The 12,459-nt window shown below is 39.2% G+C and overlaps 1 protein-coding gene across 1 annotated transcript; it reads left to right on the forward strand.

Moving 5' to 3' along the window:
* Positions 1-2,567: 2,567 nt before the first annotated feature.
* Positions 2,568-3,515, forward strand: OR52R1 (olfactory receptor family 52 subfamily R member 1). Its single transcript, XM_090267744.1, has one exon. The coding sequence runs from the start codon at positions 2,568-2,570 to the stop codon at positions 3,513-3,515; it is 948 nt and encodes a 315-aa protein (XP_090123870.1).
* Positions 3,516-12,459: the final 8,944 nt, after the last annotated feature.

Here is a 12,459-nt window from a genome sequence, read left to right on the forward strand (position 1 = left end):
CTTACATAACTAAAGGCCACAAGACATAACAACACACTTTCACATTGCAAAAAATATCTCTTCAGTTATAAATATACACAATCTGACTAGCAAAAATTATATTCATACAAATAAGCTCACATTAATGTGATTTCAAAAATACACCCTCTGACACATGCATTCAAATCCCCTGTTTTTGTAGTTGTGTACAGAGAGGAGAAAGGAAAGTCAGGCGTTAATGCTTCCAGCCTTAGTCTCTAGTCTCAGAGGAAGGCAGTGGAGCTTAGGAGGAAGAAGGGAACTAATACTTAGGGGAAAGGAAAGGCTGGATGATAATAAACTTTTAAATAGGCCCTAATCTGAAGTCTCCACTAAGAGCTGAGTCCCAAGAGCCAGGTAGAACATGCAAGTCTTGGTCAGAGCTCAAGGTGAGTGGTTCCCTGTGGCCCAGTCATCTCTGCCCTTCCCAGGGAGCAGTAGGACTCACAGAGGCTCCAAAAAGCTGGGAGGCAAGGTGTGCACTGTGCATAATGGCCTGATTCACTGGGGGCTCCAGGTCCAGAGATCCACGGCTGCTGAGCTTGTGTCTGAGAGGGAGTGAAGGTTCACTGCCTGCACTGCCTTTCAGGGAAACTCTAGAAAAATAGTAAGACCACCTCCATATGCAATTCTTCCAACAAAGGAGATTGTATCTGAACCTCACTCTGCCCCAGCATTGTTGTTCTATGCTGTAGTTTTAGATGCCCCAAAGTGAGAAAACAGAATCTAAATATCCCTGAAGCTATTTCTTAGCAAGATCTCAGCCCATTTTATCTCTCATCCTTTTAGGTTTGAGCAACACCATTGAACTAATGAACATAACTACTTAGAGATAATGAGTGTAGTAATTGAGTCCTCACAGAGCCAGAGAGTACTACAGCTAGATTAAGCCCATATTCACAGATGAAAGCAGAGCTCCATTGTTGTAAGAATGTATTTTATATAACCATATTTGCTGAACCAAAAGCTATGCCAAGTTATCACAGTTAGACTGTATTGGGGGGAGGGGGGATTGAACCTGAAATTCAATGTGTAATCGCCCTAGCTATAATGCTTGGAAAATATGACTTAATTTCATCTTTTGATATGTATTATGCTCACAAGCATTCTAGCCTATGGAGGGTGGGAAGGGAGAAATATTTAAAACCAGGGGAGGGAGGGAGGAACATTGGGCAAAGAGGGGAAGTATAATACTCTTCCTTTCTCTACCCTTTAGGGAATCAACATTGCCATCCTTTAACCCAGGTGCAAGCTGATTACCTGTGTGTGCTTCTCCTCAAAAGCACTATTGAAAACCTCACATACTGCACAAAAATGACCAAAGGTTAACTCCCTTCCCACTCTCCATGACTTATAGCCTTAACTCTGTATGTGTTAAGTGCATAAGTCTGAGAGGAAAAAAAGATAATGGAATTGCCAATAGTGAGGGCACCAGATTCAATGGGACAGCAGCAGAAAATGCAGAGAGAAAAGAGAGGCACCTGTAAAGGGCACCCAAATTCCACTTCAGACTTCAGTCCCAAGTCAGCTCTACCCCTTCATTGTTCACCCAAGACGGAAACCTTAAAGCAGAAAAATCAGAGGCAATGGAATGAGGAAGCTGAGAAGCATCTCTTATGGAAAAGCTCTGGTCTGTGAGAAAGCCATTGAAGATCCTGGGATATAGATGAAGCAAAGGAGAGAAACTAGCTTTTGAAAGGAGCAGCATACTGTGGGTAGCTGAACCCTGGCTGAGAAGAGTCACCACCGCCTAAAAAAGTACGTAGAACAGGTGAGTTCTCCATTAAGGCTCACAGGCAGGAGCTAATCTAGATACCATCTTACAGAAAGCAGGTCACACCCAAAAGATCAACCTGGAGTATATTCTAGAGCCACTCCAGTGAAGTAGCAGAGATTCTGGGTTCAAATGCAAATCTGTCTATAATATTTGTATATAATTGTGCAAGTACCTTTCATATCTACCTTTGTCATGATAAGGCAATGATCTTTGCTTTACTCCACCATAGTGAGTGTCCCAATCAATCATTATCTAGCAGAGGCAGTGCTGTGTATGACCAAAAGCACAGGGTATGAAGTCATGTACTTGGCACTAATTTATTGTGTTTCCAAACTGGCTTTCTACCCTGAAAGTTGCCTAAGTGGTTTACACAGAGGGATAAAAAAGAAGTAGGGTAAAGGTTAAACAAATTGGTTGTTAGTTCTAAAGAATTAAATGGTGAGAATTATTGTGACATTATGTGTTAAGATAGTTTTCCCTTAACAGATTCTACTTTGAAGAAAAATACTGATTCTTATTAAAAAATTACACTTATAGCTAGTATGGTCTGACCCCATTTTTAATGGCATAAATATGAACTATCAAGAGTAGCATCACTCTATGTTGCAAAATGTTATTTATTAAAGTAGTTGAAATTATTTCAATTTATCATTAAACCCCAATTGCCCTATTATTCACCTACTCCTTCCAAAAGATTATAAATAATATTTTTATTTGATTATCACTGCACAGAGTAGATTACCCTCCAAATGAAGGACAATTTAACCATCCCATGATGTTGGCTTCAGGGAACAGCTCTTCTCATCCTGTGTTCTTCATCCTGCTTGGGATCCCAGGACTCGAGAATTCCCAATTTTGGATTGCCTTTCCATTTTGTGTCATGTATATTGTGGCTATAGTTGGCAATATCACTATATTTCACATAATTCGAACTGATCACACCCTGCATGAACCCATGTACCTCTTTCTGGCCATGCTGGCTATCACTGACCTTGTCCTCTCCTCCTCCACCCAACCTAAAATGCTGGCTATTCTCTGGTTCCATGCTCATTACATTGAATATCATGCCTGCCTCATCCAGGTGTTCTTCATCCATGCCTTTTCTTCTGTGGAGTCTGGGGTGCTCATGGCTATGGCCTTGGATCGTTATGTGGCTATCTGCTTCCCACTTCATCACTCTAGTATACTGACCCCATCTGTAGTAAGTAAACTGGGGGCAGTTGTGATGATTAGAGGAGTGTTGTGGGTGAGCCCTTTCTGCTTCATGATCTCTAGCATGCCCTTCTGCCCCAGCCAGGTCATTCCTCAATCATACTGTGAACACATGGCTTTGCTGAAGTTGGTGTGTGCTGATACTAGAGTAAATCGTGCATATGGGCTCTTTGTGGCCTTCTCAGTGGTTGGCTTCGATATGATTGTCATCAGTATATCTTATGTGATGATCTTGAGGACTGTGCTGGAGTTGCCCTCTAGGGAAGCCCGACTCAAGGCTTTTGGCACATGCGCTTCCCATATCTGTGTCATCTTGGCTTTTTATATCCCAGCCCTCTTTACCTTCCTCACACATCGCTTTGGTCATCATGTGCCCCAAGTGGTACACATCATGCTGGCTAATCTCTATCTACTGGTTCCTCCCATGCTAAACCCCATCATCTATGGAGTTAGAACCAAGCAAATCAAGAACAGGGTTATTCAAGGATGTTGTGGAAAAGACCCATGAGGCCCGGGCACAGTATCAGAACCACCCAAATTGGCCCACTGGTCTGGGGACAGAAAGCAGAAAGTTTGCCTGGAATCACATATCATCTCTAAGTAATTTCTGGGAACAACTGGCTCAGAGGTCAGCAACTCTTCAGAAGCAAAAGGAAACAGTTTTCAGGGTGCCCAGAACAAGAGTTCCCCAAGAGATGCAGTTGATAAATGCTTAGTGACCTGTGTTCATCATCACATGAAAACAGTAAAAAAATAAGTTTACCTCTAAAATTAGTAAATATTTTAAAAGAATGTCACCTTACACAAAACACTAAGGTGAAAATTATTTTTAGGTTGCCTGTAGAAGAATAAGTTGGTTATCCTTCTTAAAAAGAAGTAGAGAAGTTTCCATCAAAACAGTTAAAAGTGAATATATTTTCCCTGTATTGGAATCTTTTTATAGAAATATAATTTTAGGAAAGAAGTAAAAAGACATGTATAGATTTATTATCTATAAAAACAGAAACAGAAAAACATTCAAATAATCTATAAGAAACTAGGTGAAGCAATGAGCAATTGAATATTATGTATCATTTAACTACTACATTTGCAAAGTGTCTGGGGATGTGAAAATGGTCAAGATGTAATAGTAAAAGAAAAAATTCCCATAAGACTGATGTCGATTTTGAAAAGGAATACATATGCACAGAAAAATGTTCAGAAAATACTCTCAAATGCTAATAACAGCTACTCAGCATAATGAGATTTGTGGTATTTTAATTATTTTTGCACTTTTATGTATTGTTTTAAAATTATCTTCAATTGAAGAACTACAATTCTAGTATGAAAACAAGTAATTGAAACAACAAAAGTATACAGGAGAGGTTAATTAAATGCCAAAGTCTAAGGGAGTGTAATGGGCAATCTGTGAGGATGAGGGACTGTGGAATAGATTAAGTTCCAGAAAAGTTTAAAAATCTAGATGTAAAATTTTCAGAATCTCAACTAATTGAGACTACTAACAATTAGGGTTAGGTATTCTGAGTTGGTCTCTCTTTACAAAATTTGCTGATTTCCCAATTACAATGGGTTTCAGAATGAAGAAGTTTGGGTAAAGAATGAGGAAGGAGATTCTCTTCTGAAGATAACTATACTGTACAGTTAAAGGTAGCATATACTCACTAGAAATTATAATAATATTTGTTGATATTCAATTACCTTTTAAATTAAAACTTAAAGTTCTTTTACAAAACTATGTTTTCTTTATTTTTTTCTTGTTTTCACCCTTATTAAGGTATACTTGACATGAACAAGGTTACACATATTTAATACATGCATACATTTTGATAAGTTTGGACGTTTGTATGAAACCACAATCCCATCACCTCAAAAAATGTAATAAGCATATTAGTTACCATCTTTACATTTGTATTTTATTTTCATTCACCATCCTCCTGACATAGTAAAGAAGGTTCTAGAATTCAGGCTCTTATATTACTAATACCAACATCAGATAGAGGTGCTTTAACAGGAATCAGCAATGTGTTTTCTTCTCGCAAAAGAAATAGCTATTGGAGCCTAAAATTGCCCCCAGAAGTAAATGGGTATTCTGCAGGGTCATTTTTATAATTCCCAAATTGTATAGTTGTAAGGGATCTTGATTCTCATATCAACAAATCAGTTAATGATTGTGAGTTCCCTTGTTTTTTTCTTTTTCAAACTAACTTCTTATTGTATAACTTGTGATAATAAAATGCAAATATTGTAATACACAATTTAATGAATTCTGACACATGTAAATGCCTGTGTAGCTACCAGCTTAATTAAGATATAGAATATTTCCATCACTCTGTGAAGACTTCTCCTACATTTTTGTAGTCAATGACTTCCTTCTACCCCAAACAGGCAGACGCTGATATGATTTATTTCACTATAAATAAATTTTTCTCTCACTAGAACATTATACAAATAAAAGGATTAATGATGCATTTTTTTTAGTGTGGTGTTTTCTGCTCAATATAAATTTTTTTTCAGGTCTATCCATCCGGTTACATGTAAGAGTAGTTCATTTCCTACTATTGCTTAGTTTATTATATTTTTTCAACATACCTCAATTGATATATTGGTTTTTTTTCCTTTGTTTAAGTGCTTCTAGTCTTCTTTATTTTCAAACACATCAATCACTTATCAGTCTTAGCTTTGCTCTTAATCATCCCACTTTGTCCCATTGTTCTTTTCTAGGACATTCTATCTACCCCTAATCATCCTTTAGATCTCAATTAATAACACCTTATAAGCAAGATGTTTCTTAACCTGTGTATCTCAATAGATCCTGACCCCTATAATTTTCTTTAAACACAAATATTTTATTCCCTCCTTATATTAGCACAACATGTAATTATTTAAATTACTTATTTATCATCTGTTCCTTTGACTTGAATATAAATTCCATAAAAGCATTGCATACTTGTTCACTATTCTAGCCTCAAACCTAGCTCACTGCAAAAAACACTGGTTATATGTTCCAACAACTCCACTACTAACCATAAGATGGCACTTACAAGTTTATTTTTGCCTTATTTCTACAAAACTGGATATCAGACTTCTCAGTCCTAAGAGCTCCTTTTATTATTCCCATGGAAATTGTGAAGGATGCTGTTAGTCAAATAAGATAAATCTGTTAGGTAGATAACAATTTTCCTTCATTCACTTTTTTTTGTTAAAAAATATAAAATGTTTGGAACATTTAAATTTTATATTTAAGAAGTATCTATTGCATAATTATTCTGCACCAAGCATTCTGTAAGAGGATGTGAATAGAATGGAAGACAAAAGCAAATGGCAATCAGAGCATCTAATTAGTATCCGTTGGCAGCCGTCCGTCTCGAGAGATGATGGTGTAGCTTCTTAAGAGTCTATCTGCACCGCCAAGAATGGTTGTGCAGTCCGACTAGGGAGTGACACGGTATCTGTCTCCTCCCCTGTTGAATCGACATCTTGCGATGACACTGGAGTGTCCTCTCCAGTGAAGCTGAAGCTACAGAGCCTGGGCAGGGTGATATGGAGGGTCTGCTGTTGCCCATGCAGCAGACCCCCCCTCTCTTCGCAGCTGAAGGATCCAAGGGAAAGACGGAGTCAATACAGCTTGGCTTAAGGTGCGCCGCAGGAGTTGCGGGTGTTGACTACAACGTCAAACCGCCTTAGGGACTCCGGCTCCGGATTTTCTGTCGGGGTTTACTCCCTTAGCCTTTCCCCTGAAGAGGTATGCCGCAAGGCAGCGGAGGTTTTTTGGAGTCAGTTTTCCTTCTCTGATGTGCCCTGACTGGAAGATCGAACCAGCGACACTTAGCTCGCAGGCTGACGCTCAATCCACTGAGCCAAACCAGCCAGGGTTCTAATTAGTATAAGACTACCAATATAAGCACACTGAATACCTACAATTCCAGCTTCAATATAAAACACCAACTACTTAAGTCATGCAGGTCTACCATGACAAGAAGCAAGCCTAAGTACTATGAATCAATGAAAACAGATGATTGCCTTCATTACAACCTGAAAAAGCAATGGGTCCAGGGCATCAAATTTGTAACTAAACTCAAACTTGTCTGTAGTCATTTGCAAAAACTACCAAGTGAGCAATTTAAATGAGGGACTCAATTTCCCATTTGTAAGAGGGACAGTCATCAACATGCCTCTCTTCTCTCAAGTAATGCACATCTCTAATGTGACACAATGACTAAGAGAGGCCAGACAGAACTTAACAAAAGCAGTCCTTGACAGGTCAGTGACTTCGAGTTTTTAAACATCACTCAGAGCTGACCCATGCTTTTAGGGCTTATTTCTAATGTAATTTCAAAAGAGGAATGTTTCATCTATAGTGTCTACTCTGCACAGAGCCAAATAATAACACTGCATCCTCAATTTCAACATTTCTTCCTCTACTAACTGTGCAACAATACTGTGCTTGGTGCTGGAGTTCTGGAGACTAAAATTTTAATTTCATCCTAAAAACTTCTCCTCTATGTTCACAACACCTGGTATAATCTGCTATTGTCACATTCACTCCTTTGTGGCCTAATGATTTTATTGTGGGTTTTAATATTTATTCTCAGTCTGCTAATCTTGAAGTCTTTGACTTATCTTGCTCTATCTTCTGAGCCTAGAACTCCCAGTGCTGGAGGAGGGATAGAAAGGCCCAAGGAGCTACCCTGCCTGACTGCAGATCCCATATTTCATCCCATTCTCATCCCAGATAAACCTGCAGTCCCAGTCTTTGGGTTCTGATTCTCAATTTTCTATCTTAGGTTTAGACCATCTTGGAAAAGATTTGTGATTCTCTAATAGCTGGATGCCCTCAAGATAGATACCAGCCGCGATATTCTTACAGGCCTTATATCACTGCACGTGTACATGTACAAGTATCTGTTAATTATCAAGTTACATTTTGTAGATGAGGAAACAGAAATTAAATAATCTAAGTTACATTCTTGGGTGTCTTTCAGAGCCAGAATGTATAGCAGAGCCAGAAAGTGGGGGAAAAAACAAAAAAATTAACAATATATAAATAAAAAATAAACAAACAAACAAAAACCCAGAGCCCTAGGTAAGAAGAAATCAGCTACAGGTCTTAGAGAAACTTATAAATAAAAAGTCATGGACTGTTTAACTCTGAAGAGACATCACATGGTATTCCATATTAATGATGTCCCTGGCATTGTGCAAAAATGCACCCTTGGAGAGACAAAAGAAATTTGTGAAATATCAGGGGGATCACTTTGTAAAGTGTATGATTATCTAACCACTATGCTGTATACCTGAAACAATTACACAATAATATTAAATGTAAACCATAATTGAAAAAATAAATGAAAATAATAATAACATTTTAAAAGACATGTGCAAATTTCTATTTCTTAAATGTGACAGCCCCATTTTAAACTCCATGTTTTAAAAGAGGATCAAGGCCAGTGGGGAGGGGATAGAGACTGGATACTTCCCCAGCAGGCCCCCATTTTAATCAGCTTCCGGAATGGAGTAGAAAGGGCTCAGTAGATGTTGTAAACCAACTCTGCTTCTGCAGCAACAGTTCTCTTACCACCAGAAACAGCAATAATATGTGCATGGTCACTGCAGCACGAAGGTGTAAGCAAGATGTCAGGAAGGGAAGAGCTTTTGAGGAAGGAGTCAATATGTTCCAGAAAAGAAATAGAGAAGTCCATAATGTGTTGGTATAGACTCTGGACCAATTGGGGTGATGGCTTGAATTGCCAATAAAACTTATTTTTGAAGTTGGTGTTCTTGAATCCACATGGGAGAAGGTCATACATTCATTCAGTAGTATTTTTTTCTGTGTGTCTTTTGTCTCACTAATTCTCAACAGCCATGTCTTTTATTGTCTTTCTACTGGTAGAGAATATTCTAAGGCAGCCATCAAATCTTATTGCTGCATATCCAACACTTAGCAGCCTGGAATAGAGTAAGTGCTTAAATATTTGTTACAAGAAAAATAAGTAAATGAGGGATATTATATTCTAAAGTCTCATGTAGGATTTAAAAAAATAAGTAAATTATTCTGGGGTTTCTTAGGAGCTCTAATTTTTACAAGGCACATAAGTACATAATTTAAACTGCACTATTGGGTTACTGACACTGGTGATAGCAATGCTGTAAAGTAGCAGCTACTAAAGAAACAGCCCTGAGACCAAGATGGCAGAGGAGTAAGTGGAAGCCACACTAACCTCCTCGTAGAACCAAACTGAAATTACAAATAAAGAAATATCATCCTGAATAACCAACTGAACTCTAGCTGGAGAGAAGCCTTATAACCAAGGACTTTGGGAATAAATTATTTCACAACAACAACACTGTAGGGAGTATAGAGGAGGCGTGAGAGGGCTGGGTGGGCTCCCACAAGTGGCAGCTGAAGTGCTGGAGGGATATTTCAGCGGTCAGAGAGGGGTTCCCCCTGAGAAGGTGGGTTCTAAGTGCCAAGCTTGGCTCCCCAGTATAGAGCTCCAGAACTGTGAAAAGTAGCAGGGTTTAGGTCTGCCAGGGAGAGACAGCTAGAGATGCAGAGAGCATCTTAAAGGGCCAACACACTAAATTTAGTTTGCAACCACTCACCCTAAATTCCCACAGAGAATAGTAGAGCAGGTTAGAGTCATGTGAAGAGAGTCTGGAGATGGTGAAGCTCTGGGGAGAGAGCGAAAGGGTCAGCCACCAGGATCCCTGTGCTAACTCATTCCCCAAAATTCAGAAGCCACTTTTCTAGGGTAGAACATTCCCCTTCAAGCAGTGTTAGCCTGAGGGGAAGCAATAGCCTCACCCACAGGAATCTCTCATACTCCACCCAGTAGAGTTTAAACCAGGCTGCTGAGTACAGCTGGAGGCTGTATCAGTGATTAAGCCTAACAGCTAAGGCAGATCTCTGAGAGCTCTGAGACTTTTGTTCACCCTCCACTTGGCCCAGTACAGGTAAAAGCCAGCCTCGGTGCACAGCCTTGTTTTTTTCTGCACACACCCAAGTAGAGGGAGCCACAAGCTATAGATCTCTGATAACTCCAAACAGATCACCCAGAGCCAGTCACAGGCAGCATCTCACATAGGGGTGAACCAGTCTTTGCAGATCTACCTAATACGCAGAAAAAAAAATTTTAACCAGCCAAAATGGGAGACAAAGAAACAGGCCCCAGATGAAGAACAATAAAATTATCCAGAAGAAGAACTAAATAAAATGGAGGCAAGCAATTGATCAGATATAAAGTTTAGAGTAATAATTATTAGGATATTCAGCAGCATGAAAAATGACATAGAAACCATAACATGCAATATCTGAAATAAAGAATACACTGAAAGGAATAAATAGTAGGTTAGATGAAGCAGAGAAGTGAACCAGCAATTTGGAAGACAAGGTAGAAAAACACCCAAGCAGAGCAACAACAACAAAAAAATAATTTTAAAAAGTGAGGAGAGCTTAAGAAACCTTTGGGACAACATGAAGCATAACAACATCTGCATAATGGGAACAATAGAAAGAGAAGAGAGTGAGAACCTGTTTGAAGAAATAATGACTGAAAACTTCCTTAATCTGGTGAAAGAAAAGACACACAAATCCAGGAATCACAGAGTCCCAAACAAGATGGACCCAAAGAGGCTTTCACCAAGATACATCATAATTAAAATGGCAAAGCTTAAAGACAAGTAGAAAATCCTAAAAATTAGGAAAGCAGTTAGTTGCCTACAAGGGAGCTCTAATTAGGCTGTCATCTTATTTCTCAACAGAAATATTTCAGCCCATAAGTGATTGACATGAGATATTCAAGGTGATGAAGAGCAAGGACCAATGCAGCAAGGCTAGTATTTAAAACTGAAGGAAAAATAAAGAACTTTCCAGATGAGAAAAAGGTAAAGGAATTTGTTAACACCAAACCAGTACTGCAACAAATATTGAAGGGCTTGTTTTAATAAGAAGGAAAAGGAAAAAAAAAAAAAACAGGAAAAAGATAGTAAAATGACAATAAATACTTTCTATCAATAATCACCTTAAATGTAAATGGCTTAAGTGCTACAATCAAAAGACACAGAGTAGCTGAATGGATAAGAAAACAAGATGTGTGTATATGCTGTCTCCAAGAGACCCCCTCAGATCAAAAAACTAAAACTAAAGGAATGGAAAAACATTTCATGTAAATGGAAAGGAAAAATAAGCTGGGATAGTAATACTTATATCAGATAAAGTAGAATTTAAAATCAAGTCTATAGTAAGAGACAAAGAAGGACACTACATAACACTCTAACAAGAAGATATAACCCTATTAAACATTTATGCACCCAACATAGGAGCACCTAAATATGTAAAGCAAATCCTGATAGGTGTAAAGAGAGAGGCTGACAAAAATACAATCATATTAGGGTATTTTATTCAATAAATGGTGCTGGAAAAATTGGACAGATCCATGCAGAAAAAATGAAACTAGACCATCTTCTTACACCATATACAAGAATAAATTCAAAATGGATCAAAGACTTAAATGTTAGACCCGAAGCCATAAAAATCCTAGCAGAAAATATAGGCAGCAAAACCTCAGACATTACTCATAAAAATATTTTACCTGATATATTCCCTCAGGCAAGGGAGACAGAAGGAAAAATAAACAAATGGGACTATATCAACTAAAGTTTTTGCACAGCAAAGGAAACAATAAGTAAAATAAAAAGACAACCCAAAGAATGAGAGAACATATTCACTGATACATCTGTTAAGGGGTTAATATCCAAAATTTATAAAGAGTTTATAAAACTCAATCCAAAAACACAAACAGTTCAATTAAAAATGGACAAAGGAGCTGAAAGATGGCGGAGGAGTGAGGAGAGGCTGAGGTTTCAGGCTCCCGAGACTCTTCTGCAGTTTGGGCTAACTGCAGACAGAACATCTCTGTGAGCAGCTGGACACTGGCAGGAGTCGAGCCAAGGCACTGCTGGATTAGAGAAAATCCATCTGGGAACAACCTGTTTAGGGAGGAGAGCGGAGAAAAAGGGGATGAAACGGGATTCCTGACTGGGGCGGCTGCCGGAGCTGTGGCTGGAAGGACACAAAGGATTTTTGGGGACCACAGGCTGCCCCGGGAGAGGAGTTGGGAGGAGAGTGGATCTCTGCCCGCTGGCAGAGACCGGACTCGACCGAGTGGCATTGGCGCTGAAGGACAGGAGGCAGCGTGCTGCCGGGCAAGTGAGAACATAATTCTCCTTTATATTTTTCTCTAGTGAATGGTGGAGAGGGGAGGAAAGTTTGGGGGTGGTAGGCCATTCTTGAGGAGCGCAGGCGCAGTGGTGCGCTCATCCACCCCCCAACCCTCCCCTTGGGTTGCGGGGGTGCGCATAGGGAAGTGCTCTCATTCACTGGCCCAGGTGCGCAGGGCTGTGCGTCCAGGTGCCCCTCGGACACACGCCAACAGACATAAAATCAGTGACCC

The sequence above is a fragment of the Furipterus horrens genome, unplaced genomic scaffold (genome assembly GCF_987537825.1).
Source record: "Furipterus horrens unplaced genomic scaffold, mFurHor1.1.pri manual_scaffold_2, whole genome shotgun sequence".
Lineage (NCBI taxonomy): Eukaryota > Metazoa > Chordata > Mammalia > Chiroptera > Furipteridae > Furipterus > Furipterus horrens.